We start from the raw sequence: 26,613 nt of genomic DNA, 5'->3' as shown, positions 1-26,613 counted from the left end.
AATAATATTTTATGGTTATAAGAAAATCAAGTTAAAGAAACCATCTTCATTATTTTACATTGGATGTTTGTTTCTTTCTCACATATTCATGTATATTTATTTTAATTTTAAAAGTATGTAATTTTTTAACAAAAAAAAAATTTTGTTATATAATTATCAAACCAATTTGTAAGACATTCTTTTAAGAATAATGATACTTATATTTAGTTTGTGATTCAACATGTAATAATATAAAGAACATTATAATTTGTTTTAACTTTGAATTTTATACTTGATTTCCTATCTAAAAAACAATTTGATATTCCATTATCTATCTATTATATATACTACAATGATGAAAAATATAATTAAACCTAGAAATATAACTTAAATTAAGAAGAACATAAAAAGAGATTAAAAATAAAATTATTTCTTGGGAATTTTTAAGGTTTCACTCTCTCCTTATTGGTCCAGTTAGCATTTCATTTTTAATTATAATATTTATTTTTAATTAAACCAAATATCTAACACATTTAGTCATATACTTTAAATTCATACTTGAAATCCACACTTTACTATTAAATTGTAACTTAAATTATATAACCTTTCAATTGACTATTTGTTTCCTCCATTTAACTTCAGTTAACACACTATAAAATATAATTATAACTCCTCTGATTTAATTATTTTATAATTGTAACTTACATCATATTTTATCCTATAAATACTCATTTTTACATCCTCCTCCACCATATCTGATATTCTCAATATTTTCTTTGTTTAATTTTTAATGTTCTTGCATGGCTTGAAAACTCAATTAAGATATCATTGTAAGAGCTTGAATATATATTTGGTTAAAACTTTTGTTTTCAATTATATTTCTTCTTTATTTTATGTACTTCATCATTTTTTCATTGTTTTTTATACTATTAAATGTATAATATATATGTATAATAATATTTTATAGATATAAGGAAATTACTTTATCGATGGGATTCAAAAATATTGATTTCTGACCATCGCACCATAAGAAAATCAAGCTAAATAAACCATTTTCATTGTTTTACTTTATATGTTTTTTTCTTTCTCACATATTCATGTATATTTATTTTATTTTCAAAGTATGTAATTATTTTAACAAAATAATTTTTTGTTATATTCAAACCAATTTGTAAGACATTGAAATAAAAAAAAATTTATACACAAATAAAGGTAATTTTTGTGTATATTTATAAGTTTACACACATATTTGGATAAATTTCAACATTTTTAGTGGTTGTTTTGATAAAGTTTGAAAAGGGGGTAAATTTAAAAAGTGGTATTTTTAAAGGGGTATTTTTTAAATTCTCCCAATATCATTCCTATTTTTATCACGAACAATATTATTGTTTTATCAAAAAATACTTAAAAGTACTAAAGAAAATTACTATCAAAATTGATTAATTGAACAATTAATCAACGAATAAATTCAAAAGATATGGATGTATGCTTCTATTGTATGATTTAAATAAATAAAATGTAAAAATGTCATAAGCATTAAAATTTATTTAATCTATTTTTTATAAGTAATAAATAAATTAAAATAATTAAATAAATAAACAATAACCCGCGCATATGCGCGGGACATTACCTAGTAGTAACAAAATGAACCATGTACTTTTTTTTCTATCAAGAAAAAAAAAACAAAAGGAAAAAGATTAACTTGTAATTAAACTTTTTTATTAACTTGAAACTAAAAAAAAGGAAAAGATGAAGTTAATTACAAGTTAATAAAAAAAAAAAAAAAAAAAAAAAAAGGAAAAATCATGGAAAGAGGGTGTGGGGGACACGGGAGTTGCACGTGATGTAAATATAAGTCAATAGGGGTAATTAAATAGGGTGGGGGATGTGATTCTGACAGGGGAAGTTAATACAACACGGAAACTCTCTATTCTCCTCTCTAATTACTAATTATAGTCCCCCTTTTGTTTTCAGGATTCCTTTTTTATTTTTAAGTTTTACAATATTTCAACACCTACCCTTTTTGCTTTCTCTATAATCTCTCAAATTCCAAATCCAAACACAATTTTTGAGCCTCAAGCCACTCTCGTCGTGTACACGTTCTTCCTTTTAGCCGGAGGAAGAATGTTGTTGACAGAGGCGGTGAGAAAGATCTATTCATCATCCATATAGACGACGACATTTTATATTAATTGTCTCTCTCTAGCTAGGGCTTTGGATGATTAGACCCTGAGAGATATTGAAATGGGTAATTGCTTTGGATCCACCTCAAAGAAGAATGCTAATGAGGATGTTCATGTTAACTCCTCCTCCTCCTCACTGAACTCCAAACCCTTTTCACGTACGTCAGCTCTCTTCTTATCATTCTCTCTGTTTTGTGGTTGTATTTAAACTTAATTCATACTAGCTAGTTCGTACAACATATCTAGATTTGAATCCTCGATTTGATTTTAGTCTTTTCGAATACGGACAGAGCTACATTGTCCTGGATTCTCCGAATCTAGGTAGCGACTTATTTATGCATGCTGATGATATGAGTCTAAGTCTTTACTGTGATGGATGAATATGAATTTAAGACGAATTATTTAGGTTTTTGAGGTTTTCTACCTGACTTTAAAAAATCTCTATATACTGCTAATTAATGAGGTCTTACTCTAAGTGAGCAGAGGGATAGCGAAATATAATACTATCTCAAATCTCAATATGTCGTATTCCTACTTGTATCAGGTCTTTAACTTGAGCATGGCTTATAGATGCAATGACTTATAATTATAGCTATAGTTACTAGTCCACAGGATGAGTAAAAAGGAAACACTAAGAAGGGTCTCTGTATTTTTCATCAAACTTCACCATATATTTTTAATCACAACATGAGAAGGTTGGTTTATGTAGTTAATTACTTTATTCATCTCCAGTGATGATAGAAGCAGAGAGAACTTTACTTCCCCTGTTCGTAAATTGTTAACTGTGCTGTTGATAACTCCCCAAAGTTTCTGTTTATTCATTCCCATTTTTTGATATAAGGAATGTGGTATTGTTCTGGTTCAGGAGCTGATAGTGATACTGGAAGAAGCTCGAATCTTTCATATCCTTGGAGTTTAAAACCTCTCATTACAAGAAAATGTGAAGCTAACAGCACTCTACCTGCACCGCGCGAAGAAGGAGACATCATGCATTCTCAATATTTGAAGTCCTTTACGTTAGATGAGCTAAAGAACGCTACGGGAAACTTCTGTCCAGAGAGTCTAATTGGAGAAGGAGGGTTTGGTTTTGTTCACAAGGGCTGTGTTAACGGTGGACCTGGAATCGAACTTGCAGTTGCTGTAAAGAAGCTTAAAACTGAAGGGTTTCAAGGACACAAGGAGTGGCTGGTAAGCATCTTTTAAATTACTCTATTATATATGATTTCCCTTGAGGCTGCCCATCCCTTTTAGAATCTTTACATGTGTATGCTTTCTCCAAAGAGGGAAGTGAATTATCTTGGAAGATTGCATCATCCAAATCTGGTGAAATTGATTGGTTACTCCTTGGAAGATGAACAACGTCTTTTGGTTTACGAGTATATGCCTAATGGTAGTCTTGAAAATCATTTGTTTGAAAGTAAGTAAGAAACTTTTGTTAAATTTCATCACTTGTGTTTTTTTTTTCTTTCTGCATGATTTGAATATATGTTTATTCTAGGGGGTTCCAATGTGCTTTCTTGGTCACTGCGTATGAAAGTAGCTATTGGTGCTGCTAGAGGGCTATGCTTTTTGCACGAAGCTAAGGACCAAGTCATTTACAGAGACTTCAAAGCAGCAAATATCCTTCTTGATTCAGGATTCAACCCAAAACTCTCAGATTTTGGGCTGGCTAAAGAAGGTCCAACAGACAACCGTTCACATGTGACAACCGAAGTCATTGGTACAGAAGGTTACGCAGCTCCAGAATATCTAGCAACAGGTTTCTCTTCATTTAAAATGGTTCATTTGACTCGATTTCAGTTAACAACATAACATGAAAATTTCTAAAACACATTGATTGGTCTGCTTTTGGTATATGTCAGGTCATCTAACAACGAAATGCGACGTCTACAGCTTTGGTGTAGTCTTACTAGAGATTCTCTCTGGACGTAGAGCCATAGACAAAACCAAAGCTCGAGAGGAAGAAAGCCTAGTGGAATGGGCAAAACCTTACTTGCGAGACAAGCGAAAAGTGTTTAGGATAATGGACACGAAGCTTGTGGGTCAATACCCTCAGAAAGCAGCGTTTATGATGTCTTTCTTGGCTTTACAATGTATCGGAGAGGTTAAAGTAAGACCATCGATGCCTGAGGTCTTGTCTCTTCTTGAGAAAGTTCCATTTCCAAGACATAGAAAGAGTAGAAGCAGAGGTTTTGCTACTAACTCTTCTTCCAAACGGTTTCTCAGACACCCTAACTAATTAAGGGATCGACTAAAACTTTGGCTTTTGGATCGTTCTTTCTTTTGTGGAAATGAAATATAAAAACTTTTATTTTTGTTACTTCATTAATAACTTATGATCAACTATGAAATATAGAAAAAGAAAAAAAAAAGCATGGCCATGATCTATTATTAAGTTTTAAACCATACGTACGTTACATCTTGTAAATTGCAATCTTAACTGAGCACACATAATTCAGCTAGTGGCTAGTATTAATTATATAATACACAATCATGACTGATATATGATCATCATCGTTATGTGTAATGTATAAGAACATGTTACATGTACATAATAGTGTACAAATGATATGCGTGTTATACTGTATGTTCTACTAGTAAACTATTTACTCGAAATGATTGCATGTCATATGTGCATGGAGAGACGAAAAGAGAAGGCTAATCCAAACGTAAACGGCCCTATAAAACCACCACTAATTAACATTAATCATATCTCTCGTAACTCCAAATTTAACAGGGCTATCAATTCGCCGTCAATACCCCACTTCTCCTAATAGATTCATCATCACTAATTCCACTTTTATTCTCTCTCCATATCTTCACTAGTGCTCTCTCCTCTGAATGTATATATAAATCTTTTCTCCCTCATCTATTTCTACATCGCAACTTCTCTCTCTCTCTCGTCTCTATAATGGCTGATCACAAGAACAAAGAAGAGAAGTCATTCTCATTCCTAGCTCATTCACCACCCGTTGATCACAGGTCAATTTCAGTAGCTTTTGTTTAGTATAAAATTTGTTATTAGTGTATTTCGTTTTTCTGATAATTTAATTTCTCTGTTTTTTGCATACGCATGCAGCTCCTTGAGTTATCCTCTATATGACTGGGAAGAAGATCTTCTTGCTTTCCACGAAAGCTCTGCCTCTCAATCTTTTCCTTTGACTACAACTTCTCTGCCATTACCTGATCTTGAACCTTTGTCTGAAGGTATACTTATATAGTTACGGAGTTTTCATATACATGATTACATATATCTATGCTTGTATGTAGAGGTGTCATGGGTCTTACGTTGTTCTGTAGATGTACTCAATTCATACAGCTCTGCATCATGGAACGAAACAGAGCCAAACAGAGGAGATGTAGCTTCATCGGAAAAGAAGACTAAACATGGAGTAGTGCAAGAGACTACTAAGAAAAGGAAACTCAACGAGAGACGCAGAGAACCTAACGTGAGGATCATCAGCGATATTACTACCTACACATCTTCTCCAGCTTCAAAGGCATTGTCTATGGAAACTGTCTCTCGCTACTTCTATATGCCCATAACTCAGGCTGCTATGGAACTTAATGTTGGTTTAACTCTTCTGAAAAGAAGATGTCGTGAATTGGGTATTCGCCGATGGCCTCATCGTAAACTCATGAGCCTAAAAACTTTGATCAGTAACGTTAAGGTATGTGGTAGGACAAGACAGTAGACTTGGTACAAATTGTTTTTGGATTAGTCCACTGAAATGTGAATTTGTTTTTAATTATGTAATTAGGAGCTGCAGAAGATGGAAGGCGAGGAGAATGCAGACAAACTGCAGGACGCCCTGGAAATGCTCGAGAAGGAGAAAAGGACGATTGAGGAGTTACCAGATTTGGAGTTTGAGGACAAGACAAAAAGGCTGAGACAAGCTTGTTTCAAGGCTAACCACAAGAGGAAGAAGAAGAGAAGTCTCAAGTCCGATCATGCTCACATAGCCTCTTGTTCAAGCAGCGGATCAGTCGCTAGTGATGAGTCGGTTAATGATGGAGGAATGGAGAGTGATGAAGAGGTGAAGTATCTCTTGTGTGGTTTCTCAAATGAGTTTAGTAGTGGTTTGTGAATCCGCTTTAGTACTGGGAAATTGGGGATTGTAAAGCCAAATGCTTTTTGACTAATTGAATGAACAAAAAACATAAATATGATACTGAATACCACCTTGAAGGGTTTCAACATTAGTGTACTGTAGATACTAACAAACAAACAAACAAAAAGAGAGAGATAGGAAGCAAGGGGATAGACCTCATCTTTTTGTTCTTAGACATTGAGCTTCTCAATTTCTCTCCTTAGAGCATTAGCCCTGACCAAACTCCCAATGGTGTTCACAGCCAACTTGATATCTTCCAAAGGACTACCTGGTGCAACCCTCTTGTATAGGTAACTATCAAATGTCATCTTCTGAACATACTCATCGGCACACATCTCCACAAACGCTTCTCTAGCCGGATTCGATCTGTAGAACACTTTCTGCAACACATCAAGCACCCTGTACGTAGGCAAGTATGTCTTATCCCATTTCTCCAAGTATTTCCTCAAGTCCCCTTCATCAATCATCTTCTTACCTATAGTCAATACACAGATAGACTTTGGGATTCAGTGATTCACTTAAATCTTAAACTCAAGAACCCGTAAAAGGTGAATCTTATAACTTACCATTCTGTGAACCTTCAACAATGGCTTCAGCACACATCCTTCCACTCTTAGCAGCAAAGTAGATCCCTTCACCAGAGCATTTAGTCACATACCCTGCAGCATCACCTACAAGAGCCACTCTTTTGGAGAGCCTACGTGGTCTTGGGTGTTCAGGAATGGGATGAGCCTCAACACGGATGATCTTGCCTCCCAAAATCTTGTCTTTGGCTCTGTTACGAGTAGCAAGCTGGAACTTCTTAATGTCACCTTTGTGAGTCACAGTGCCTGTTCCAACAGCTACATGGTCGCACTTAGGGAACACCCATCCGTAGAAATCAGGCGACACATCATCTCCAACATACATCTCAGCTAAATCCTCATAGTAAGTCATTTTGTCATCTGGAATCCTAATTCTCTCCTGAAAAAAAGTTCCAAATTTCACCACTAAACTCCATATGAAGATGATCTCTCAAATCCTAAACAGCTCTAGTCTGATCAACACAACCATTGAACAAAGTAAACTCAAGAAATAAGGAATTAGACCTGAAACGCGATGGCGTAGTCGTAATCACCAGCATCAATAGATTTGGCAACCCTGGAGTTAGCCCCATCAGCTCCAATGACAGCATCAACCTCCATTGTCTTCTTTGTACCCGTAGATCCGGTTTTACCATCGTACTCCGTGTAATGCAGAGTGTAGGGAGAGTCCCAGTTCTCAGGATGATCCATCTTAAGGAAGAGACCATTAATAACAGTAGCTCCACTCTTCTCAGCTCGTTCTCTCAGATACGCATCAAGCACTTCCCTTCTCACCATACCAATGTACTCATGCTCCTTAAGCGTACGGCCGATGTCAACAGCGATGTTGGAAGGCGAGATCATCTTCATCTTCGTCACCCTCCGGTCAATGATATCCAACGGCAAATTGAATTCTCCAACCATACAGAGAGGAATCGCGCCACCGCAAGGCTTACAGTTGTCCATCTTACGCTCGATGAGAACCGTCTCGATACCTCCTTGAGCAAGAGTCTCCGCAGCAGCTCCGCCTGCAGGACCACCACCGATGACGGCGACGCGGAGTTTACGGTTGGAGAGTTTGGGAGTGGATCTGGCAGCGGTAACTCGGAGAGAGCTACGTCGTTGAGGGAGAGAAAGTGACGACGGTACATGAGACACGAAGTTGGTTTGCTCCGTTGATGATTGACGAAGACCCGTGAAGGATTTGAGTGTAACCGTCGCCATTGTTGTTTGTATGAGCAAAAAAGGAAGAAGCTTGAGGAGTTCTGCGAACACAAACTTAACAATGAAGTCTCTCTCTCTTTGTCTCTCTGCTTCGGTTTTGATTTTGGTTAAATGTGTTTTTGTTGGAGTGGATAGAGATATTGTTGGAGATTTCCGAGGAATATTCACCGTTGGATTGAGAAATTGACGGTGATGATGAGATGAGGATAAAGTTACGGGTTTGGGTTCTCTTTTTTTCTTTTTTTTGTATCCGTGGCGCCCATTGTGTGTCGAGCAAACGGCTGAGTTAAGGCCACGTAGGATAAGTTATTTTGTTGTCTTTTGATTATTATATTTTTTATTTATGGGCACAAAAACATCCGTAGAATCTTTGGTTCACACAATTATGTATGGGTGATTCAGTGGATATTTCAGTGTTTTCTCTTCTTCTTTTTTAATAACCAAAGGATTTCCAACTAACCAGCTATATCGAAAGTTTCCTATAAATAAAAGTCATTTCATAACAAATCTGAAATCTTAGCTTAAGTTGATGGTTTTAGAATTACTGACATTTTAAGGTACAAATCAGACCAAATCAATTATCCAAATTACGGGTTTACTATCCTAACCGGCCGGGTTAGGCTGGATTCCAAAACACTTGCTGGACCATAGTAAGGTGCACAAGTATTACTGTATTAACTCCACTCTGTTTTATACAAGTACATACTCTGTTTCAGTCAGAAAAAGCTTGTACTATGCACACTCTTCATTGCCCAATGGCCTAAACGGTTACCTTTTGGTTATTTTACCGGAATACCACCACTCAATCACCTTAATTTCAACCATCCCCAGCCAGGCTTTCACCTCTGGTCCATTGGGCTTGAAATTGGCCCATGATCCATGATTAATCAAACATATTCCAATCTTTGCTCATTTCGAAGAACAAACAAACTATAGACGACGATCATGGAAATTTTAGAATCTTCCATTTCTTGGGATGAATAGTGTTTTCCTTAACGTACGATTTTAATTGATAATTTTTAGTAGAGTTACGAAAAAGAAAGTGAAGTGAATACATATTTATGAGTATGATGAGGAAAATCATAAAAGTTTGATAGAGGTTTTAGTTTAGTTGACAATGCAATGAAATGTTCCGTATTAAGGTAAAACTTGTTTATGGTTGTTCTCTATAAATGAGTTCATAAACCCCAAAACTGGAAATTATTTACCGCAATATTTAACTTTTTTCCTAAAATGACAAGATTTCAAATTTACGGACAAGAAGCGGTTACAACTTACGACACCAACACGAGGAAAGAGTAGTTGAAGTAGGTTTGAATCAAAAACATTAAAAAAAAAACAAATACAATAATTTATGTAAGAAAACAAAATCAGTTGGTTCATCAACTCAAAATCTACCTTCACCTCTTTCTTCTCACATTACTCCTCCACTTTTCTTACTTAGTCCCTAATTTTTCCACTTCCAAAACCCTTTATAAACCCCCACCAAACAAATCTTTTTCAATCAACAAACATTTTAAATTTGGCGACATGAAGAAGTTCTGTGGGATATTCGCGTTGCTCTTCGTTCTTGGGATCAACGGCTACGATTGCAAGATTGTCCAGTTTATATTCGGAGATTCATTGTCTGATGTAGGCAACAATAAGAATCTACCAAGGAGTTTAGCGACAGCAAATCTTCCTTTTTATGGTATTGATTTTGGCAATGGTTTGCCTAATGGAAGGTTCACCAATGGCCGCACTGTTTCAGATATTATAGGTAAGTCATGTGTATTTGAAGTATGAAATTATAAATTATGATCAATGATCATGGTATAACATGGTTATTATATTTGACTCCAATCTTTTAATGGCTTTTGGCTCATTTTCTTAAGGTGATAAAATTGGGTTGCCAAGACCAGTAGCATTCTTGGATCCATCGATGAATGAAGATGTAATACTTGAAAATGGAGTGAACTATGCTTCAGGAGGTGGTGGGATCTTGAATGAAACTGGTGGTTATTTCGTAAGTCTCGTGAATAATGTTTTTAACTTTCAAAACAATTTACTACATTCATCAAAGAAATTATCGATGTTAAATTTCTTTTTTATGGTGAAGATCCAAAGACTTTCTCTGTGGAAGCAAATAGAATTATTCCAAGGGACACAAGATGTAGTTGTGGCAAAGATAGGGAAAAAAGAGGCTGACAAGTTCTTCCAAGATGCTCGATACGTCGTCGCTCTAGGCAGCAATGACTTCATTAACAACTATTTGATGCCTGTCTATGGCGACTCTTGGAAGTACAATGATGAAACCTTCGTTGAATATTTAATGGAAACACTTGAATCTCAACTCAAGGTTATTAGTCTGGACTAATTCAACACTTCAATTATTATTATTTTTTTCAATCTTTTATTTATGATACGACTGATACATATTTGTAATGTTTTAGGTGCTGCATAGTTTAGGAGCGAGGAAGCTAATGGTGTTTGGGCTAGGACCAATGGGTTGTATCCCACTCCAAAGAGCTCTAAGCCTCGATGGCAAATGCCAAAACAAAGCGAGTAATCTTGCCAAGAGATTCAACAAAGCTGCCACCACATTGCTCCTAGATCTCGAGGCCAAGCTCCCTAATGCAAGCTACAAGTTTGGTGAAGCCTATGAACTCGTCAACGACGTCATCACTAACCCTCAAAAATACGGTAACATACAAACTTTGATATACAGTCAAAAGAAGCATTCATTTACCACATTTTCATTAGAAAAAATGAAAATTACTCAAAAGTTTCATTTATTTATTTATTGGGCTCTGACACCAAAAAGTTGTTCAAAAGTAAAAAAAAAAAAAATCAAAAGTTTTATTTTCCACACACAAATTTACAAAAGTATTTAACTTATTTAGGGTTTGATAACTCGGATTCGCCGTGTTGCTCGTTCTACAAAATCCGGCCGGCACTGACATGTATCCCGGCGTCGACATTGTGTAAAGACAGAAGTAAGTATGTGTTTTGGGACGAGTATCATCCCACCGATAAGGCCAACGAGCTCGTTGCTAATATTCTCATCAAAAGGTTTGACTTCATGCGTGCCGATAACGGTACCTCCCAGGCTCCTTCTCCAGCGCCAGATATTTCTCCTTCTTCCGACACTAACTGATACAATTTAATGTCTAAATTATATGTAATGATTACATTTTTAATCATGTGGAATAATGTTGTATCATATGTATTTTGTTCTTCATCTGTTGTATCTGTTAATTCCATAATTTGTCTTATAATAGTAAAGATATTATCATGTTTGAGGTAGTTGTGTCCTCCACTGTCTCAGTGTCTCTCCACCAAATAAAACGAAAACGATAATTAAATAATGTGTGGGAAAAAGATTGCGTAAAAGATAAATTAACAAAAATGGCATATTTAAAACAGTGTAAGGGAAAAAGCAGAGCAAAACCTTTTTGTGTTTCAGTGGATGACCTAACCTGAGCTAAGTTAATGGTGGGACTTTTATTTTAAAGTGTCAAACAGAATTAAAGTCTAACATGGGTTTAATAAAGTTTGAGTGTTATATCTGCACATAGCCTTTTAGATTAAGATTCCATTGTATTAAAACTTCCCATGCTCTTAAATCTTGATACATATCATATAAAATGATTATTAAAATTTTACAGGAGCTAGATTACAAGAAATTTTGGAATTAGCATTCAGAACAGTGAGGAGTGTGGCGGTTGTTAGCACCTGATCCTGGATAATCGTTAATCTCCTCAACGTTCATCATCCTCCTTGGCCTCGTTCTTCTCTTAGGATCAGTTTCAGTGCGTCCCTATAAAAAACATCCAGACAAGAATAATCAAGAACAAGAATCAAAATACAAAAGAGACCTGATCTTTGCTCACATTGTTGTGTGTGTCAGTGTGTATGTGTGGAGTAAACTCTTACCAGGTGCAGGTGGTTAATCTGACTAAATTCATGTCCTTTGGTTTCAAAGTCTGTTCGTTTCTCTGTTCCTACAAGATATAAGAAATTAAAACAAGAAAGAAACAGAACAAGAAACTGGAGGACGTTAGAGTCTCAAAGACAGAAAGAGAGAGGTATTACAGACTTGCAGTGATTAGGACAGGCTTCCATGAGATCATTAGGTAAAGAAGAGCTAACACCAAGAACATTTGGAAACGAAAGACTTGTCTTCTCGCCATCTACGCCTTCCCTCAAAAGCCACAAGATATGTTCTGTTTCTTGCTTTGTTCTTCAAGTAAAGCTTTGTCGAATTTATACCAAAGAAACCCTGTGTACTCTTCTTCTGGATCTGTATGACTATCGTGGAGGAAGATATCGATAATAAAGAAAAGAAGATTGTGCAAATTTTCTCATTTTCTTTAGATCTCTACCGTTGATTGTGGAAATAAGCCTTTTGAGTTGGAGACATCACATGATGCTCATCAAATTAAAACTCTTGTTTTTTAAGTACTAGTGTTGTATTATTTAATACACTGACACACACATAGATATACACAAATCTGCTGGGTATCATGTATGCGTACACACATACGTAGACATGTACGCTAATACATATACTGAAAAACTCGTATGTACATTGCTACAGTAACTAAAACTAATCTTTGATCACAAGTTCACAACATAGATATTACTCGTATGACCTCTTCTGAGTCAATCTGGTTGCTGCATAATAAAGAAGCATAGGATTTTAGTATGAATTTGATGGTGTATAACAAAGCAACTTATCTGCGGAAAATATTGCATGTAGATAGCAATCATCTTTGAATTGAGCAGAACATACAACTGCAAAGCATACTTTTAATAACAGTTCACTCACTGATGAGGAAGAAAACTTGAGTCAGGAGGTATGATCATTTGTTGGTTATGGTTATCAGGAAGCCATGAGATTGAATGGTTTTCATGAATGCCATTTATTACTAAAGGTGATGATATCCCGCTATGAAACTGCATTAGAAGGTTTGGTCTGGTTCAGAATTGTGAGAGAGAAATAAGGGACAAGTGTTATAATATATACTAACCTGTGTTGTTGAACACTTGAACACTCGAAGGCATGAGTTGATTCTTTCACAAATGTGCCTGCAAGGCAAAAGGTGCCTCCATTACTATCTCTTAACATTTTCATTTGTGTGTGTCATCAAGTCATACATATACCTTGTGAATCAGAAGGCTTTCAATAGAATTTCTCAATGATACTCCCAAATGCTCCAGATGCTCGATGTCTCCTCAACAACTTAAAACACACACAACAGGAAGAGGATTCAAATATGAATCCATCACCACCATAGTATGTTGAGAAGGTTAGGAAAACAAATAGAAAGTGTAAAAGTTACTATTGAAGTTTTCTGATACACCGGAACTTGACATTGAAGAGAGGAGTGAAGAAGGAGAGTGAAGCTCGTAACAAACTTTATTATTGATGTAAAAGAATATTACAAAGCTTAATCTGAAATTAGAGTATACACAGAGTATTTATACTCTTTCTAATACTGAGCTAAACCAAGATCTTAACCAGAAATAACCGGTTCTAATAACCATCCAAGTATCTAATAGTTACTTAAAAACGGAAGGTCAGAAGTTACACCTCAGTCTCCTGTGACACTCCATAACCTGAGCTTGGAAAAAACGCTAAATGGTTAGGCAGACCCTGTTCATGAAACGTTAAAATACAAACTTTTAGCACGAGCATAGAAGCATCCAGGAGAAGAATATTGATGGTTGATCCATCATCTTTACCTCAATAGCTCGATTCCTGCATAAGAAGAAAAATATCGATATCACACAATATGGAAAACTCTCTGGTTTTCTTCAAAATCTCACTCCGTGTCTTTGAGTATGTGTTTTTTACCTGTTGCTACTGCTTTCCAACATCTTTATCATCATCAGCTTAACCCTTCCCATTCTGTAAATCCAAACTTCATCAAATTTTTCACAGAAGAATGAATTACTATATATTAAAAAGGATGGGCATTTCATCGAGTACTAACTTAAGATACTTGGTATAACCAAGGAACACAAAAATCCCCAAATTCGAAAGTGGTTTTTACAATGTGAAATTGGATTAACATGCATCAGAAGACAAATCTCTCTTTGAAGACGAGATCAAAGGGAGCACTTAACACAAAGTCTTTAAGACCAAGAGAAACCACTGTAAAGGAAGTCAAGAAACCATAATTTTAACAAAAACAGAGGATTAGTGAACTCTTGGAAACAACAGGCGAGTTTAAGAACATGAACAAGCAGACAGAAGCAAAAAAAAAGAAAGAAAGAAAGATTAATGGTGAAAATCGAGAGCTTACAGAAGTAGATGAAGGGACTACCCGATTTCGCAGGGAAGACTTTTAGTTTAGAGCGTCGACCAACGGGACTAGTGTGCTCCACTGCTCTGTGTAGTGTGTAGGGAAGTGAAGAATCACTGTTTAATTCGTTGATCAATGAGGCTCTTTGGTTTACGTTAACAGTATCCACCTTTTTATCTTCCTTTTTCTTACAATTTTATTGGGCCTTTAATTTGTTTTCTGGGCCAAATCATTATCTTCACACAAGCCCAGTCATATCTTTGAGTTCCTTCTTTTTGCCCTAATAATCGCCGCCCCTGCTTATCTATTTAAAGCCATCATATTTCGTTGTAGACAAATTAGAGCCACTTCTCTTGAAACCCTAGTCTTTTATCTCTGTTTATTGCTTGTGTTGTTGTTTGTTTTGATGCCATGATTGATGCCTGTGATGGTGTTAAATATACTTTGAGAGCTAAGTCTCTAGGAAAACAAATCAACTCTGAGGCTATTTCAATCTTTTTTTTTTCTCTTTCTCTAGTCATGAATTGCTTTCTTTTCTGTTACTTTTATCTCTAGTTTATTTAGGTATTAATTGTATATGATGATTCTCCCCATAAACTATTGTGTTATTCTTGGTTTTACTAAGAGGTTTAAGTGTGAGTGCAAGTGATGATAAAAAGACAGGGACATCAGATTCTCCAGAATTTGGAGAAGTAGAATGATGAGTATGTCTAGATGGGAATCTCTCTGATGCACTTTCTTTACCTATCCTTTAGTTTTTCTTAGATGTTTTTGAATGTTTGGTAATGCCTGTGATGCATATTGATGTGTTTTCATCAGATTTTTCAAAGTGATGAATTAAATCACAATTGTCACTACCTCTGAGGCATACTTTTCAATGTTGTTTTGTTTTTGTTTGCTTGAGAGTAGCCTGGTGATTGTATCTAAGAACGGAGATATGAAGGGTTGTTTTGTTGTAGCCTAATATTAGTTTGGGCTCCAAAATCTTACCTAATGTAATCATCTTGCTTAACTGTATATGAAGGCCACCTAATCAGGATCCTGTTACACAGTTTGAAGCATTCTAATTGGTTTATATTTGTGCAGGAGGGTGAGGATCTATCCTGAATAGAGTTCAAGCTTCCCCATATGAAGATTTGTAAATTATGGTTCTATCTTGAATAAGTTAATAGAGTTCAATCTTCCCCATCCTATATGACATTTGTAAATTATAAGTGTAACCTTTTCAGAAATTAGAGATATATACAAATTGTTAATTTTCGTTAATTTCTCTGGACTCATTTTTTCTGATTTGAGTTTATATTTTCAATCAAAAGTAACAACAAATTAACCAAATTGTACCGAAAGCTTCCAAGTTTTAATTGGGATGTAATTTCTGTTCCTTACCAAAAAGAACCAAATACATATATATTAACAATCTTTTGTAAGAAAATTATACATAACAACAAAGATTGTAAAAATGAAGTTTCTCTTTCAGCATTGTGCTCTCCATGAATCATTCAGTTTCAGACAAGGCAAAGGCACAACTGATACGCACTTGAGCTTGTCCAGGTTATACTGCTTACAAAATACACAAATCCTGCTCCTTCCCTTTAAAATTTCACAAAACATCATTCAGAACCGTGATGCTTTCCGACAGAATCAAGACCTTCTGTTCTGCTCCGAACAATCCGATGGAACACTTCCCTCACTTTCTTCTCAAACGGATCCAAACCATTCTTCAAAGCTTCTTGAAGCTTCCCCAATTCCTCAACCCTCTCTCTCACTTCCACCTCTTTCTCATCCGACAAAGGAAACTGAACAGAATCAACCAAATCATTCATCAACCTTGAGCTCCTCTCAAACTGATGTATCTCTTTAAGCAACCCACAAGTGTTCTTCCTCTCCCTCTTCTTCGATTCCTCAATGATCCTATCGTGCAACGACATCAAAGAGCCTCCCCATGGGTAATTCCTAGGAACATTGAAATGCACTTGCAAGCCTCTGTCTTGACAAGGAATCGCTGCCACAAGCGCCCACATGACAAACAGCAATATCGAAGTCATTGTATAGACCGGAACAACGAGACCATTAGTTGCAGTAATGTCACTAGCTCGAGGAGTAGCTAGATTGTTCCCTATAGCTTGCAATTGCTTGGAAGCTGACCATGACCTTGAAACACTCCAGGAAAGCGATCTGAAATGCCCGATGGTTTTGTGATGGAGATGATCCTTGTTCCTCCCAAATGAACGGTTACGATGCTGAGACGAAACAGAGCTTGAAGATGAATCCTTTTCATCAAGCATACCAATAGCCAACTCAATCAAAGTCTTCCTCGCACGGCGGAACTGACCTTCCCCGAGAGGTCTCTGGCTGCTTCCGCCACCGCCGTTGTTGAAAGCGCAGATAACGATTTCGATTAGTTTCTGCCACTGACGGATCTGCTCAACACCATCACGGATGGCGTTACAGACATCGAGAGCCTTGACGCTTCTCTCGAAGTAATCGGCAACCAATCGATCCATGGGAGGTTTAGTGATCAAAGAGCGATGGTTGATCAGGATGGCACGAAACTCTTCTTGACAAGACAGAAACGAATCGAGAAGCTTCCCAACCCATTCGAGAGACAGCAGATCTTCACAACCAGAGGCATTGAGATCGATAAACCTCTCAGCGACTTTTCTCTGAAACGAATCCAACTCCGCCTCCATCGGACTCAACTCGTGTCCTCCGACGCCGCCGGTAACTGATGCCGAGTCAACAGAGTTCACAGCCGAGTCACGCCGTAAATTGAGTAAAGACCTCCCGAATGATCTTTGGTATTCCGTCGCTGGCATCCTCGAAACTTGAAACCCAGATGATGAAATGTGAGATCGATTAATCAAAAATCAGAGAGTAAAAAATCTCTCATTCCCCCAAAATATTAAAAATGGATCCTTTATTCTTGTGAATTCAGACCAGAGAGAGAGAGAGGGAGTGATGATAAAAATTAATAAACCCTAATGGGAAAAGATCTTTGGCTTTATATTGAGACCTGAGAGAGCATTTTGACCGCGTCTTTTTTCCCTTTTTTTAATAATATATAACAAAATAAATATGTAGGATTTTCTTCGATAAATTTGGGAAGAGGGATTTATTTAAAGAAAGTATTTAACATTCTCCAACGATAAAAATATATTTTTTTTCTCTATATTTTTTGTTTATTAAAATTAAAGTTATAATTGTATATCCCGTTGTTGTTGTTGTTACTTGTCCGAAACACGCAGCTAACACGTCAAAATATAAAACCAAGTAGGGAAACTATAAGGGAATCGACATGGTGAAATATGATCCGTTGGATTAAGAAGAAGAAGTGATCGGGGTTGCAGAAGATAAAAACATATGGCTGCTGCGACGCGAGAGAGAGAGAGAGAGAGAGATGACAGAGCACGTGAAGGATGTAAGAAACGGAGGACACGTGGCGAAAGGTGAGTTGGGGAAGTGTGACGGAGAAGGCGTCAACAAAACAGCTCAATCTTAGTTGGCGCGTCATTGAGACTTGGTCCCTTTTTATTCGTTCGTTCCTTTCTTTTTTTTTTTTTTTTTTTTGTCGGCTCGTTCGTTCCTTTCTTTTGCATTCTTTTTTTCTAGAAACCTCAAGGGGACAATTTGCTTACGTGTTTTGTTTTTTTAATTTTGTAGTAAGCTTTATATGGTTAACGACGAACCACACAATAACCAAGGAGCAAGTCAACTTTAATTTTAGGCACTATTTCTTCTTGGTTGATGATTTTTAAATATATACACATATAATAATAACTTGTTTGCTAGTAGACTATAGTACTAAATTACAAATGAATACATTAATAATTGATTATGATGCTCACGAAGAAATAATAATAATGAAGATATATTGTGTTTCAAAGTTGAGAATCATGTTTGAACCGATCTTTTATAAAGTTTTGAACGATTTGTAGTATATCCTTTAATTAATTAATACAAGACGTAGCATGCACACCACACTAGTTATATGTTTAAAATACACTAGTACTCTCTTCTCCTTTTTTTTATAAGCAAATTATGCGATTTATACTATATCCTTCTGTCTGTTCTGTAGAAAATCCCCAATTATCTGGAAATCGTACCTAATGTTGTATATATTTATATAGTACTTAATTATAACAAAAGAGTGATTTAAGTAGTAGTAGTATATATAGCACGTGTGAATCACAAGTTTCAAGAGACATAAAACAATGGAAGTCATTAAGGAAATATATAAACAAAGATTATGACAGACAAACTCTTCTTTGAGTTTTGACTATTTCTTGATTTTTGCAAGTTGTTAAAATATGGCTTAATCGTTTTTCTTTTTTTGCTTCTCGACAAAATAAGTTGCATCATTTTAAAAATAACTTGTAAAGAATATTTCTACAATCAGTTTATTACTATAGAATTTTCCAAACTGACATGGTCCGAATCAAATTATATATAGCTTGAAATAAAAATATTTATAATACAGAATAACAAAATGGTTTAGTTTCATTATTTTGTGTCCATTAAGAAAGCCTACATATATACATGTATCAATGTGTATATACCACGTTGTTTAAAAGGTAATAATACGTAACCCAGACGTTCAAATTATCAAACTCCAACCTCATACGAATATAATTAAGAAAATCATTCGTTTATTTGGCCACAGAAAGATTTGTTTTTTTAGATGAGATGTTAAAATATTAATATTAAACCGAGATTACAGGACGTGGCCCAGGGTTTAGAAGGTAACAACAGTCACAAACAATATCTGAAGTAGATATTATTGCAGCCATCACTAGCTCGTATAAGTTTAACCCATTAAATTCCATATTATTTGACTCTTTCATTGTTTATAAGATATCTTAATGGCCTTGTGGGTTACGTAATGAATATATCGGTTGGATGGGATCTGGATATGACGGCACTCATACCCACCACCATCGCCATTTATTTTGGTTTTAGTTGTGACTTTGTGTGCTTCCGATTACTAATCAATAAGTTAGCATTGTAAAACAACATGCATGATATTTCATGTTTTTAACGAGTTTTATTTACCACGTGAAAAATAATCATTATCTAATTCGTTTTATTATTTACCACGTGAAAGTTATCAACCGCAGAGCTCAATTATTTACTTGGTCAACAATCATGTCATTAAAGCGTAGGTTAGGGCAACATTATTGGTGGGATTTTAGAGGCTAAGATCCCCCGGTTTTTACAAAGAAAAAATCTTATATAAGATCTTTCCTTTGCAAAAACCGAGGGATCTTAGCCTCTAAGATCCCATTGATAATGTTGGTCTTAGATAGTAAAAGTAGAGGCGCATGTTAACATACTTTGTTGTGAAGTAAACGCCAATAATCGGAAAAGTCTTCTCTTTTCGTCTTTTCCCATCCTCTAAGAAAGTCTCATACTCGAGTGTTAGGAGAAAATATAATCAAAGGATCAAAGAACAGTAAAATCATGAGCAATCGTATCGGATTACTTGATCTGGAGAAGCATTTCGCCTTCTACGGAGCTTATCACAGCAATCCAATAAACATTATAATCCACACTCTGCTCGTATGGCCAAACGTCTTCGCCACTCTCCTTTTCCTCTACTCCACGCCACCGGTTCTACATCACTACCCTCAATTAGGAGGATTCTTCAAATCCCTGACCTTTGACGGTGTCTTGCGCTTGGACATTGGGTTTACTCTCACCGTCATTTATGCTGTTTTTTACATCTGTTTGGACAAGAAATCTGGTGTTTTAGCTGCTCTGTTATGTTTCTCTTGTTGGGTTGGCTCTAGCTTCCTCGCAGCTAGGCTTGGACATTCCTTAACCTTAAAGGTGAGCTCTTTTATTCGCAATAGGTTTCTTTTGACTCTGTCAGCACTATCTTGGTGTTCTTTCCCTCATATTGATTTTGATTGTGATGTTTCTGTCGAGTTCTGTTTGGTGTTCTTTCATGTATATGTGATGATGATCAAGGAACGTCATTGTCTTGCTTTCAAACATTAATTGATCATTTGGCCGGATATAATGTGGTCCTTTCAAGATTCTCTTTATTAGGAAACCTCCAAATTTAACATGTCTGCATCACTTTGTGTTCAAAACAAAGTTGTGTGTTTTCTTCTTCTTATGCATCACAAAAAGTTATACGTATCTTTCGTAATCTTCTAACTCGCTTTCTCAGGTTGGAATAGCTTCTCAGTTCTTATGTTGGACTGGTCAGTTCCTCGGTCACGGCTTGTTTGAGGTTATAAACTCTACTTTTTTGTTTAGAAATGATTTCTTATGATTCTCCGAAAACTTTTTAAAACTAACAGATCCTTAATCCTACTCCCAAGAAACGAGCTCCTGCACTTTTAGACAACCTAGTACAAGCTTTTCTAATGGGTCCTTTCTTCGTGTTGCTCGAGGTTTGATGTCTTTATTATTGTTCAGCTTACTTCGTTTTATGTTCTTCCCTTCCGCCGAAGTGAGTAACCACGAATGGATTTGAATGCAAGCAGGTGTTGCAATCTGTTTTTGGGTACGAGCCATACTATGGATTTAAAGAACGCGTCGAGTCCAAGATCAAGAGTGAAATAAAAGAATGGAGAGAAAAGAAGCTGCAGCTAAAGGAGAAAAAGATCACTTAAAAAGCTCCGTTCGTTATGGTCAATGACATTGTGTGATTCGAAAATTGTTCCCCTCCTCTGTTCGTAATGAATCAAAGCACACAAACATAAGTTACATGTACGAGTTACTTTTGTTATTTTAGCCTCAGGCCCATACCCAGGCCCATTAACTAATGCAAAGTCATTGTATAATAGATAAGGAATCTTCCCAAGTTCCATGTCGATGATATAGTTAGTGTTGTTGGCACGAGAGTTGTTTTTAAGACACACAAGTTTGAAAGGGATAACATAGATAGATAGATAAAGAAGAGTTCGACACTGTCTCACTGTCAGAATTGTACGAATTAAAAAAAAAAAATCAATTTTTGTATTACTTTTATTCAACTCTTTTGAACTGAAAATAAAAAAGTTAACACAAAAAGGTCTGTTTTTGAATTTAATAAAATAAAAACCGAAAAAAGTTTTTACAATATTTTGATGTGTGATGGGTCTGAAATGAATCAAGAGAATAAAAATTATAATTATTGCAAGGATGGATGAGAATCAATTATTACAGTGTAATCCATTTTGACCCCACGGATGCAAAGAATCTCTTGTTAGGGCAAAAAAACAAAATGATTTAAAACCAGAAAGACAATAGTATGTATTATCTGCAATGATCAAAATCTTTGAACTGTAGGTGCTTTCTTCTTTTTACATTACAACATATATTGTCACATCCACATGCGTTATTTTTTTCTTCTATACTTTTAATTTTCACATTTATGGCTACACATCGAATTTTTACATGATTCTATTGTTTTTCCAGGATTTTTCGAAGTTTTGTTATCTTCATACAACTGTGTTTTACCATTTTAAATAAAATAATATAGTCTAACAAATTTGATTAAAAAAATATATAGTACTCTAACAAATAATTATACCACTGATCTGATTACAAGAAAATTTTGTAAAACCTTAATAATAATGAAAAGAGTCCATAACAAAGTACATGTATGGAGTATGGACCAGCGACGTCGCGCAAGGCAGAATAATTTCCTTATAATTTTTTTTTGCACATGCTTTAGAAAAAAAAACTCCTTAAAGTGGCATGACAAAAACTGTAAGTATATGAAATTATTGTTACTAATTGGCACAAACCGTGCAAAAACAAATTGCCACAAATAGAATTTACGATCGATAATTGAAAACAGCACGTGTCCTCTGTTGCAACCACATTTAATTTCAGTTTCATGCCAAGATAGCTGTCAATGGACTATGGAGTAACAAGCTTTTTGTAGTTTTGACAACAACCAACAAAAAAAAAAAAAAGGAGTAACACCTTTGTTATATGATTGCGCTCATGTGACGAACAAATCTTGCATTTGGATTATTAGTTTAGTACTTATTAGTAGGAATTTAGATTCCGTTTAATACATATTTTGGTTCTTGTTTTCCCAAAATGATTTTTTACTCCATCATCTCCTTTTTATAGTTTGTGGTGCTCATCTTAATTTATTACTGTAGTATAATCTACGAAACGAAAACGAAAGCAAAATGTGTGAATGGCTGAAGACAACGTTGTCTTCAACGTATCCTCCCAAGTCCCATCCCATCGACCCGGTGATCGGTATCTCGGCCTCTTCCATACTTAGTTAATTATTTCAAAGGTTTCTATAGATGTCTACCTTTTGATTTTATATGTTCCACTAGTTAGATTTGTTTGATATTTGAAATTTTTTAAAAACACAAATGGTTTTAATAAAACTAAAGGAAACATGCCATGCCAGAATCCTTATACGCATATGATAAAGGCTTTTCAACCACACCATTATGACAAAACCTATAGGAACATAGTATTCGATAGCCTTGTTTCACTAAAATGGTATGCAACCCTCACATTTATATTTTATATATGTATATATATATATATATATTTTTGGCTCATATTTATATATATAGGTGAACAAAAATTATAAATTAAAATAAAATGTAGGCTTATATATAGGCATGTGCGAGAGAGAAGAGGAATCTCAGATAAAACTGTAACAACAGTCAGAGCTAAAAAAAACATTGACCATGCATGACATTTAAAGTACTAAAGCACTTGCTTTTTTTATTTTTTTCAGACATCTCACATCTCTGATCTCTCTCTATCTCTCTCTCTTATTCACACCGAAGAAACGGATGTATCAGACCAAAGATGTGATTCAATTAAAGTAGGAACAAGCCAAGCTGTTCAGTCTCATCATAGAAATCAGATTCGTACAGAGTAGTGTCTGGATTAACTGGTGAGTAGAAGTCATCAAAAGCCATGAAGCCAGACGTCGTAGTTGCTGTAGCAGTAGAGTAACCATCAAAAGGCACTTCATCAAACGACGCAATATTCATCTTTTCATCAATATCCATTAGACAAGCAATCATTTCATCATGTTCCATGCTTATCAACATTTTCTTCTCTTCTTCAGCCTCGGCTTGATCTCTCGGTTGTTCAGACAATATCACAGTCTTGATCCTCTCGAGTCCGTGTTTCCTCGAGGAGATTCCAGCAGCGAGCTTGTTAAGAAGACGTGCTGAGCCAGCAGAGGAAGAAGAGGAGGAGAAGGACGAAGAACAAGGGCTCGGTATAGGAGACGACGTCGTTGAGGAGGAGGAAGATACGACATCGATGGTGAGGCTTTTTGGCTCATGGGTCATTGGATCGATACCACTTTTAGCGAGTCTTTTCTTAAGACATGAGTTCCAATGGTTCTTTATGTCATTGTCTGTTCTGTTCGGCAGTTGCTTAGCTATCGCTGCCCACCTTGTAATACAAAAAAAAAAAAAACCCGACCATATCACAAAAAATAGTATTAACAGTACTAATACTAATAACACGACATTAATATTGATTGAAATTTACTACTAGTCAACAATAACAATTCTAATAATTACCTGTTACCAAGAAGAGCATGGTGTTTAATGATTTCATCTTCCTCCTCAGGAGTAAACTTGCCTCTTTTAATCCCAGGCCTCAAATAATTCAGCCATCTTAATCTACAACTCTTTCCACATCTTTGCAGACCTTATTACATGGAAAGTTGCATCAGAAATTATTAACTTTTAACATTGAACCTTCTTTTCCATCAAAAAAACAAACAAAATAAGAAAAAGGAGAAAACAGACTTTCTGATATTGGCTCAAAAAGGATCTATGATTTGATTTCTAGAGTTCTTTTATAGTTGGAAAAAAATAATATATAAATAATAAGAAGAAACAGGAACAGAGAAGAAAGACTTGGCTTTCATGGGTTTCACAGATTGCATTTGGATATATAATATTATCATCTTGACAAAATTTGATGGAAGGTTCTAAAAATTTATTAATTATATTATAAAAAATCGGATAAATATCATCTAGGACATGCTATTATATAACGCATACACAAAAATTAACAACAGAAGGCTCGTAAGAATAATAATCTTTTACTGCTCATAGATTCCTTAATTATTTCGTATAGAAAACTGTTTTCTGTAAATGTCATGTACTCCTTAATTTACTTCACCCCCCAAAGAATAAAAAATAAATAAAAAATAAACATAATGCTCCTAAACGTATATGGATTTCTGCAAATAAATCTTATTATTGTGCATAATTAAGAAAACAAAGTTGACAAAAAAGAAAAAAAAAATTTAAGAAAAACAAAAACAACAAGAAGATCCGACAGCCAAAATAAATAAAACATACTGAAAACAAAATCTATGGCGCTCCGACAAAAACAGGAATCTAAAGATCCTCAAAGCCCTCCCTAACTTCCAAAGAGAAGAAAAACATAGTTATACATATCATAATCATATAGACCGTACAGAATGTAAATAATGGCATAAACTGTAAAGGTTAATGTTGTTCATACCGGCTCTCTTAGGCATTGAACCCCACTCGCCGAGACCATGTTCGTTGATGTAAGCCACGAGCTTCCTGTCTTCCTCCCCGGTCCACTCTCCTTTCCTCATCCCGTCAACGTCGAACCACGTCGTCCTCCCCATTTCTTTTTTTCTCTCTGGTGAACCAAAATTAATTATGGTTCAGATCTCGGTACACGTATCACTTCTCCGGTCCGATTTTGAGCGACTTCTTCTTCTTTCTCTTACTCAATATATCAGAGATGAGTGATGAAAGGTCTTCAGATACGTGTTGAATTATTGTTAGTAATTCAGATTAGGAGAATATATTATTTATGTGAGACTCTCTCTCTCTCTCTCACTCTCACTTGTTTAGCAGTAGAATGGTCTTTGAAGAGTGTGGAATGTGTTATGTGTATATATATATAGTCCCTTTCCCATTATTTCTGTTTTTTTTTTTTTTGGGATAAATTATTTCAACCGTTGGATTCTTGTATGTACATCTTGATGGTGATATATATTTCTTTTTATTTCTTGATTCCTCTTTTGTACGTTATTTTTTCATTATGACAAAAAATATCATTCCGGCCGGATATGTAACATCCTTGTTCCAAGAGGTTAAGTCACGCATATAGCGTAATTCACATCACATGATACTAATGATCATTATTTGAACAAGAATTAAACATAATAATAGATTTTCTTGTTATGAGAACTTCAGAGCATTAATATAGTTTATATAGTATTATTTTGATTATTATAGACTCCAGGTATCTATTGAATACACAGTAGTTTTATTTATTTGAGTAAAGCTGTGATTGTGTCCTTCTCATCCCACAACTTTTTCACTGTTTTAGGAATGAGCTAATATTATTATATAAATATATATATGTATATTTATATTTATGAAGCTTTTGATTGACCACAAAGACTACTAAAGGTTTGTAAATACACAGTAAGTAGTATATCGTTTACATGAATTGTTTGTGATCTTACAAACCGACTTCTAAGATTTGCGAGTGAGAGGAAGGTGGGAGCTAGGGCCGGACTCCAAATAAAGTTATGAGCCAGAGCTATATGATGGCTATACTAACATTCTTGCACATATTCCGTATACACCTGCAGGGGCGGATCTAGAAAATTTGTTCAATGGGGGCAAAAATATAGTAAAAAAACTATCAAATACTAAATTATAAAAGACATAAAATTGTCATGTAAAAACTTTAAAATATCTTAGAAAACCACTCAGACGCTCATTTAACAATTGAAACCTTTTTACCACATTTTCATTTGTGACAGATTCAAATAATTAAAAACAAAAAAACATGTTATTAATTAAAAATTTAGAAAATTTTGAATTTATAGACTTATATTTTAAAATTTATTAATTTTAAAATTTTGAATTATGTAACAAACTTCCATAAAAGCTTAACCATAGAATAAACATATAAACAATTATCACTCCAAAAACTAATATAGTCATGTATAACATAAAAACCTATATAATGTTTTCCAAGAAACATAGTTATAAGCTTGAACTGATTAAATAAAGAGAATTTTTGAGAAATACCCCTTTTGGTGTACCCCTTTTTAAAAATACCCCCTTTATGTATCTATTTTCAAAAATGCCCCTTTTTAAATATAAAAAATTATAAAGTTTTATATAGTTTATAAGGTACTTCTATATAATAACTACTACTGGGAGATTCGATACAAATATTTTAAAATGTTTTAAATAGTTTTAAATCATTTTTATAAGTTTTATAAGGTTTTTAAAAGGTTTTTAAAAGGGTTTATACGGTT

The 26,613-nt window shown here is 35.0% G+C and overlaps 8 protein-coding genes, 3 long non-coding RNA genes and 3 other non-coding genes across 15 annotated transcripts; 8 read left to right on the top strand and 6 right to left on the bottom strand.

Annotated features, from left to right (window-relative positions):
* The first annotated feature begins 2,050 nt into the window (after positions 1-2,050).
* LOC17894783 (probable serine/threonine-protein kinase PBL3) lies at positions 2,051-4,475 on the top strand. Its single transcript, XM_023787079.1, has 5 exons — positions 2,051-2,320; positions 3,028-3,350; positions 3,444-3,579; positions 3,661-3,921; positions 4,025-4,475. The coding sequence occupies exons 1-5, from the start codon at positions 2,224-2,226 to the stop codon at positions 4,399-4,401; spliced, it is 1,194 nt and encodes a 397-aa protein (XP_023642847.1). The 5' UTR covers positions 2,051-2,223; the 3' UTR covers positions 4,402-4,475.
* A 454-nt stretch (positions 4,476-4,929) lies between these two features.
* On the top strand, positions 4,930-6,391 carry LOC17895673 (protein RKD2). The gene is made up of 4 exons (XM_006301081.2): positions 4,930-5,144; positions 5,242-5,369; positions 5,463-5,833; positions 5,924-6,391. Exons 1-4 carry the CDS (start codon positions 5,074-5,076, stop codon positions 6,248-6,250), a joined length of 897 nt encoding a protein of 298 aa, XP_006301143.1. The 5' UTR covers positions 4,930-5,073; the 3' UTR covers positions 6,251-6,391.
* Positions 6,311-8,155, bottom strand: LOC17894023 (geranylgeranyl diphosphate reductase, chloroplastic). The gene is made up of 3 exons (XM_023787078.1): positions 7,363-8,155; positions 6,841-7,237; positions 6,311-6,749 (listed from the first exon to the last, which is right to left on the bottom strand). Exons 1-3 carry the CDS (start codon positions 8,059-8,061, stop codon positions 6,445-6,447), a joined length of 1,401 nt encoding a protein of 466 aa, XP_023642846.1. The 5' UTR covers positions 8,062-8,155; the 3' UTR covers positions 6,311-6,444.
* A 1,400-nt stretch (positions 8,156-9,555) lies between these two features.
* On the top strand, positions 9,556-11,346 carry LOC17894201 (GDSL esterase/lipase At1g74460). Its single transcript, XM_006302362.2, has 5 exons — positions 9,556-9,820; positions 9,936-10,066; positions 10,160-10,399; positions 10,494-10,743; positions 10,944-11,346. Exons 1-5 carry the CDS (start codon positions 9,592-9,594, stop codon positions 11,195-11,197), a joined length of 1,104 nt encoding a protein of 367 aa, XP_006302424.1. The 5' UTR covers positions 9,556-9,591; the 3' UTR covers positions 11,198-11,346.
* A 274-nt stretch (positions 11,347-11,620) lies between these two features.
* Positions 11,621-12,334, bottom strand: LOC17896469. Of its 2 annotated transcripts, none has more exons than XM_006301288.2 (3): positions 12,140-12,334; positions 11,977-12,044; positions 11,621-11,860 (listed from the first exon to the last, which is right to left on the bottom strand). In XM_006301288.2, exons 1-3 carry the CDS (start codon positions 12,231-12,233, stop codon positions 11,735-11,737), a joined length of 288 nt encoding a protein of 95 aa, XP_006301350.1. In that variant the 5' UTR covers positions 12,234-12,334; the 3' UTR covers positions 11,621-11,734. The 2 variants fall into 2 exon arrangements, with proteins under 2 accessions (XP_006301350.1, XP_023643891.1); XM_023788123.1 differs by having other exon boundaries at positions 11,977-12,038.
* Positions 12,335-12,619: 285 nt separating this feature from the next.
* Positions 12,620-13,132, bottom strand: LOC111832201. The gene is made up of 3 exons (XR_002835238.1): positions 13,074-13,132; positions 12,872-12,999; positions 12,620-12,717 (listed from the first exon to the last, which is right to left on the bottom strand). It is a non-coding gene; the product is annotated as an uncharacterized LOC111832201 (long non-coding RNA).
* A 402-nt stretch (positions 13,133-13,534) lies between these two features.
* LOC111832083 lies at positions 13,535-14,439 on the bottom strand. Its single transcript, XR_002835221.1, has 4 exons — positions 14,352-14,439; positions 13,901-13,954; positions 13,789-13,804; positions 13,535-13,699 (listed from the first exon to the last, which is right to left on the bottom strand). It is a non-coding gene; the product is annotated as an uncharacterized LOC111832083 (long non-coding RNA).
* A 261-nt stretch (positions 14,440-14,700) lies between these two features.
* LOC111831916 lies at positions 14,701-15,617 on the top strand. The gene is made up of 2 exons (XR_002835006.1): positions 14,701-15,346; positions 15,438-15,617. It is a non-coding gene; the product is annotated as an uncharacterized LOC111831916 (long non-coding RNA).
* On the top strand, positions 14,767-14,841 carry LOC111832245. Its single transcript, XR_002835283.1, has one exon. It is a non-coding gene; the product is annotated as a small nucleolar RNA Z267 (small nucleolar RNA).
* LOC111832246 lies at positions 14,990-15,087 on the top strand. Its single transcript, XR_002835284.1, has one exon. It is a non-coding gene; the product is annotated as a small nucleolar RNA R44/J54/Z268 family (small nucleolar RNA).
* On the top strand, positions 15,177-15,267 carry LOC111832256. Its single transcript, XR_002835294.1, has one exon. It is a non-coding gene; the product is annotated as a small nucleolar RNA snoR17 (small nucleolar RNA).
* A 116-nt stretch (positions 15,618-15,733) lies between the features above and the next one.
* On the bottom strand, positions 15,734-17,323 carry LOC17895119. Its single transcript, XM_023787494.1, has one exon. It carries the CDS (start codon positions 17,165-17,167, stop codon positions 15,962-15,964), a length of 1,206 nt encoding a protein of 401 aa, XP_023643262.1. The 5' UTR covers positions 17,168-17,323; the 3' UTR covers positions 15,734-15,961.
* Positions 17,324-19,717: 2,394 nt separating this feature from the next.
* Positions 19,718-21,289, top strand: LOC17896252 (uncharacterized endoplasmic reticulum membrane protein C16E8.02). Its single transcript, XM_006302741.2, has 4 exons — positions 19,718-20,177; positions 20,524-20,586; positions 20,678-20,749; positions 20,843-21,289. Exons 1-4 carry the CDS (start codon positions 19,809-19,811, stop codon positions 20,969-20,971), a joined length of 633 nt encoding a protein of 210 aa, XP_006302803.2. The 5' UTR covers positions 19,718-19,808; the 3' UTR covers positions 20,972-21,289.
* A 1,671-nt stretch (positions 21,290-22,960) lies between these two features.
* On the bottom strand, positions 22,961-25,188 carry LOC17895108 (transcription factor MYB106). Its single transcript, XM_006302587.2, has 3 exons — positions 24,822-25,188; positions 23,864-23,993; positions 22,961-23,732 (listed from the first exon to the last, which is right to left on the bottom strand). The coding sequence occupies exons 1-3, from the start codon at positions 24,952-24,954 to the stop codon at positions 23,144-23,146; spliced, it is 852 nt and encodes a 283-aa protein (XP_006302649.1). The 5' UTR covers positions 24,955-25,188; the 3' UTR covers positions 22,961-23,143.
* Between the last annotated feature and the right edge of the window lie 1,425 nt (positions 25,189-26,613).

This window comes from Capsella rubella, unplaced genomic scaffold, assembly GCF_000375325.1.
Source record: "Capsella rubella cultivar Monte Gargano unplaced genomic scaffold, Caprub1_0 scaffold_2, whole genome shotgun sequence".
Lineage (NCBI taxonomy): Eukaryota > Viridiplantae > Streptophyta > Magnoliopsida > Brassicales > Brassicaceae > Capsella > Capsella rubella.
Note: the sequence above shows the minus strand (reverse complement) of the source record. Positions and strands in the feature narration are given on the sequence as shown.

Bases quoted from the DNA above. Each gene is read 5' to 3' on its own strand.
- LOC17894783 (XM_023787079.1), top strand. From the start codon at position 2,224: ATGGGTAATTGCTTTGGATCCACCTCAAAGAAGAATGCTAATGAGGAT. The intron at 3,351-3,443 runs GTAAGCATCTTT...CTTTCTCCAAAG, and splicing joins AAGGACACAAGGAGTGGCTG to AGGGAAGTGAATTATCTTGG. The intron at 3,580-3,660 runs GTAAGTAAGAAA...TGTTTATTCTAG, and splicing joins TGAAAATCATTTGTTTGAAA to GGGGTTCCAATGTGCTTTCT.
- LOC17895673 (XM_006301081.2), top strand. From the start codon at position 5,074: ATGGCTGATCACAAGAACAAAGAAGAGAAGTCATTCTCATTCCTAGCT. The intron at 5,145-5,241 runs GTCAATTTCAGT...ATACGCATGCAG, and splicing joins TCACCACCCGTTGATCACAG to CTCCTTGAGTTATCCTCTAT. The intron at 5,834-5,923 runs GTATGTGGTAGG...TTATGTAATTAG, and splicing joins CTTTGATCAGTAACGTTAAG to GAGCTGCAGAAGATGGAAGG.
- LOC17894023 (XM_023787078.1), bottom strand. From the start codon at position 8,061: ATGGCGACGGTTACACTCAAATCCTTCACGGGTCTTCGTCAATCATCA. The intron at 7,238-7,362 runs GTCTAATTCCTT...ACTTTTTTTCAG, and splicing joins ACTACGCCATCGCGTTTCAG to GAGAGAATTAGGATTCCAGA. The intron at 6,750-6,840 runs GTAAGTTATAAG...TATTGACTATAG, and splicing joins TGTTGAAGGTTCACAGAATG to GTAAGAAGATGATTGATGAA.
- LOC17894201 (XM_006302362.2), top strand. From the start codon at position 9,592: ATGAAGAAGTTCTGTGGGATATTCGCGTTGCTCTTCGTTCTTGGGATC. The intron at 10,400-10,493 runs GTTATTAGTCTG...GTAATGTTTTAG, and splicing joins CACTTGAATCTCAACTCAAG to GTGCTGCATAGTTTAGGAGC. The intron at 10,744-10,943 runs GTAACATACAAA...TAACTTATTTAG, and splicing joins CACTAACCCTCAAAAATACG to GGTTTGATAACTCGGATTCG.
- LOC17896469 (XM_006301288.2), bottom strand. From the start codon at position 12,233: ATGGCGAGAAGACAAGTCTTTCGTTTCCAAATGTTCTTGGTGTTAGCT. The intron at 12,045-12,139 runs GTCTGTAATACC...TATATCTTGTAG, and splicing joins GCCTGTCCTAATCACTGCAA to GAACAGAGAAACGAACAGAC. The intron at 11,861-11,976 runs GTAAGAGTTTAC...TGTTTTTTATAG, and splicing joins AGATTAACCACCTGCACCTG to GGACGCACTGAAACTGATCC.
- LOC17895119 (XM_023787494.1), bottom strand. From the start codon at position 17,167: ATGCCAGCGACGGAATACCAAAGATCATTCGGGAGGTCTTTACTCAAT.
- LOC17896252 (XM_006302741.2), top strand. From the start codon at position 19,809: ATGAGCAATCGTATCGGATTACTTGATCTGGAGAAGCATTTCGCCTTC. The intron at 20,587-20,677 runs GTTATAAACTCT...CCTACTCCCAAG, and splicing joins TCGGTCACGGCTTGTTTGAG to AAACGAGCTCCTGCACTTTT. The intron at 20,750-20,842 runs GTTTGATGTCTT...GAATGCAAGCAG, and splicing joins CTTTCTTCGTGTTGCTCGAG to GTGTTGCAATCTGTTTTTGG.
- LOC17895108 (XM_006302587.2), bottom strand. From the start codon at position 24,954: ATGGGGAGGACGACGTGGTTCGACGTTGACGGGATGAGGAAAGGAGAG. The intron at 23,994-24,821 runs GTATGAACAACA...CCATGTAATAAG, and splicing joins TTCAATGCCTAAGAGAGCCG to GTCTGCAAAGATGTGGAAAG. The intron at 23,733-23,863 runs GTAATTATTAGA...TTGTATTACAAG, and splicing joins CATGCTCTTCTTGGTAACAG to GTGGGCAGCGATAGCTAAGC.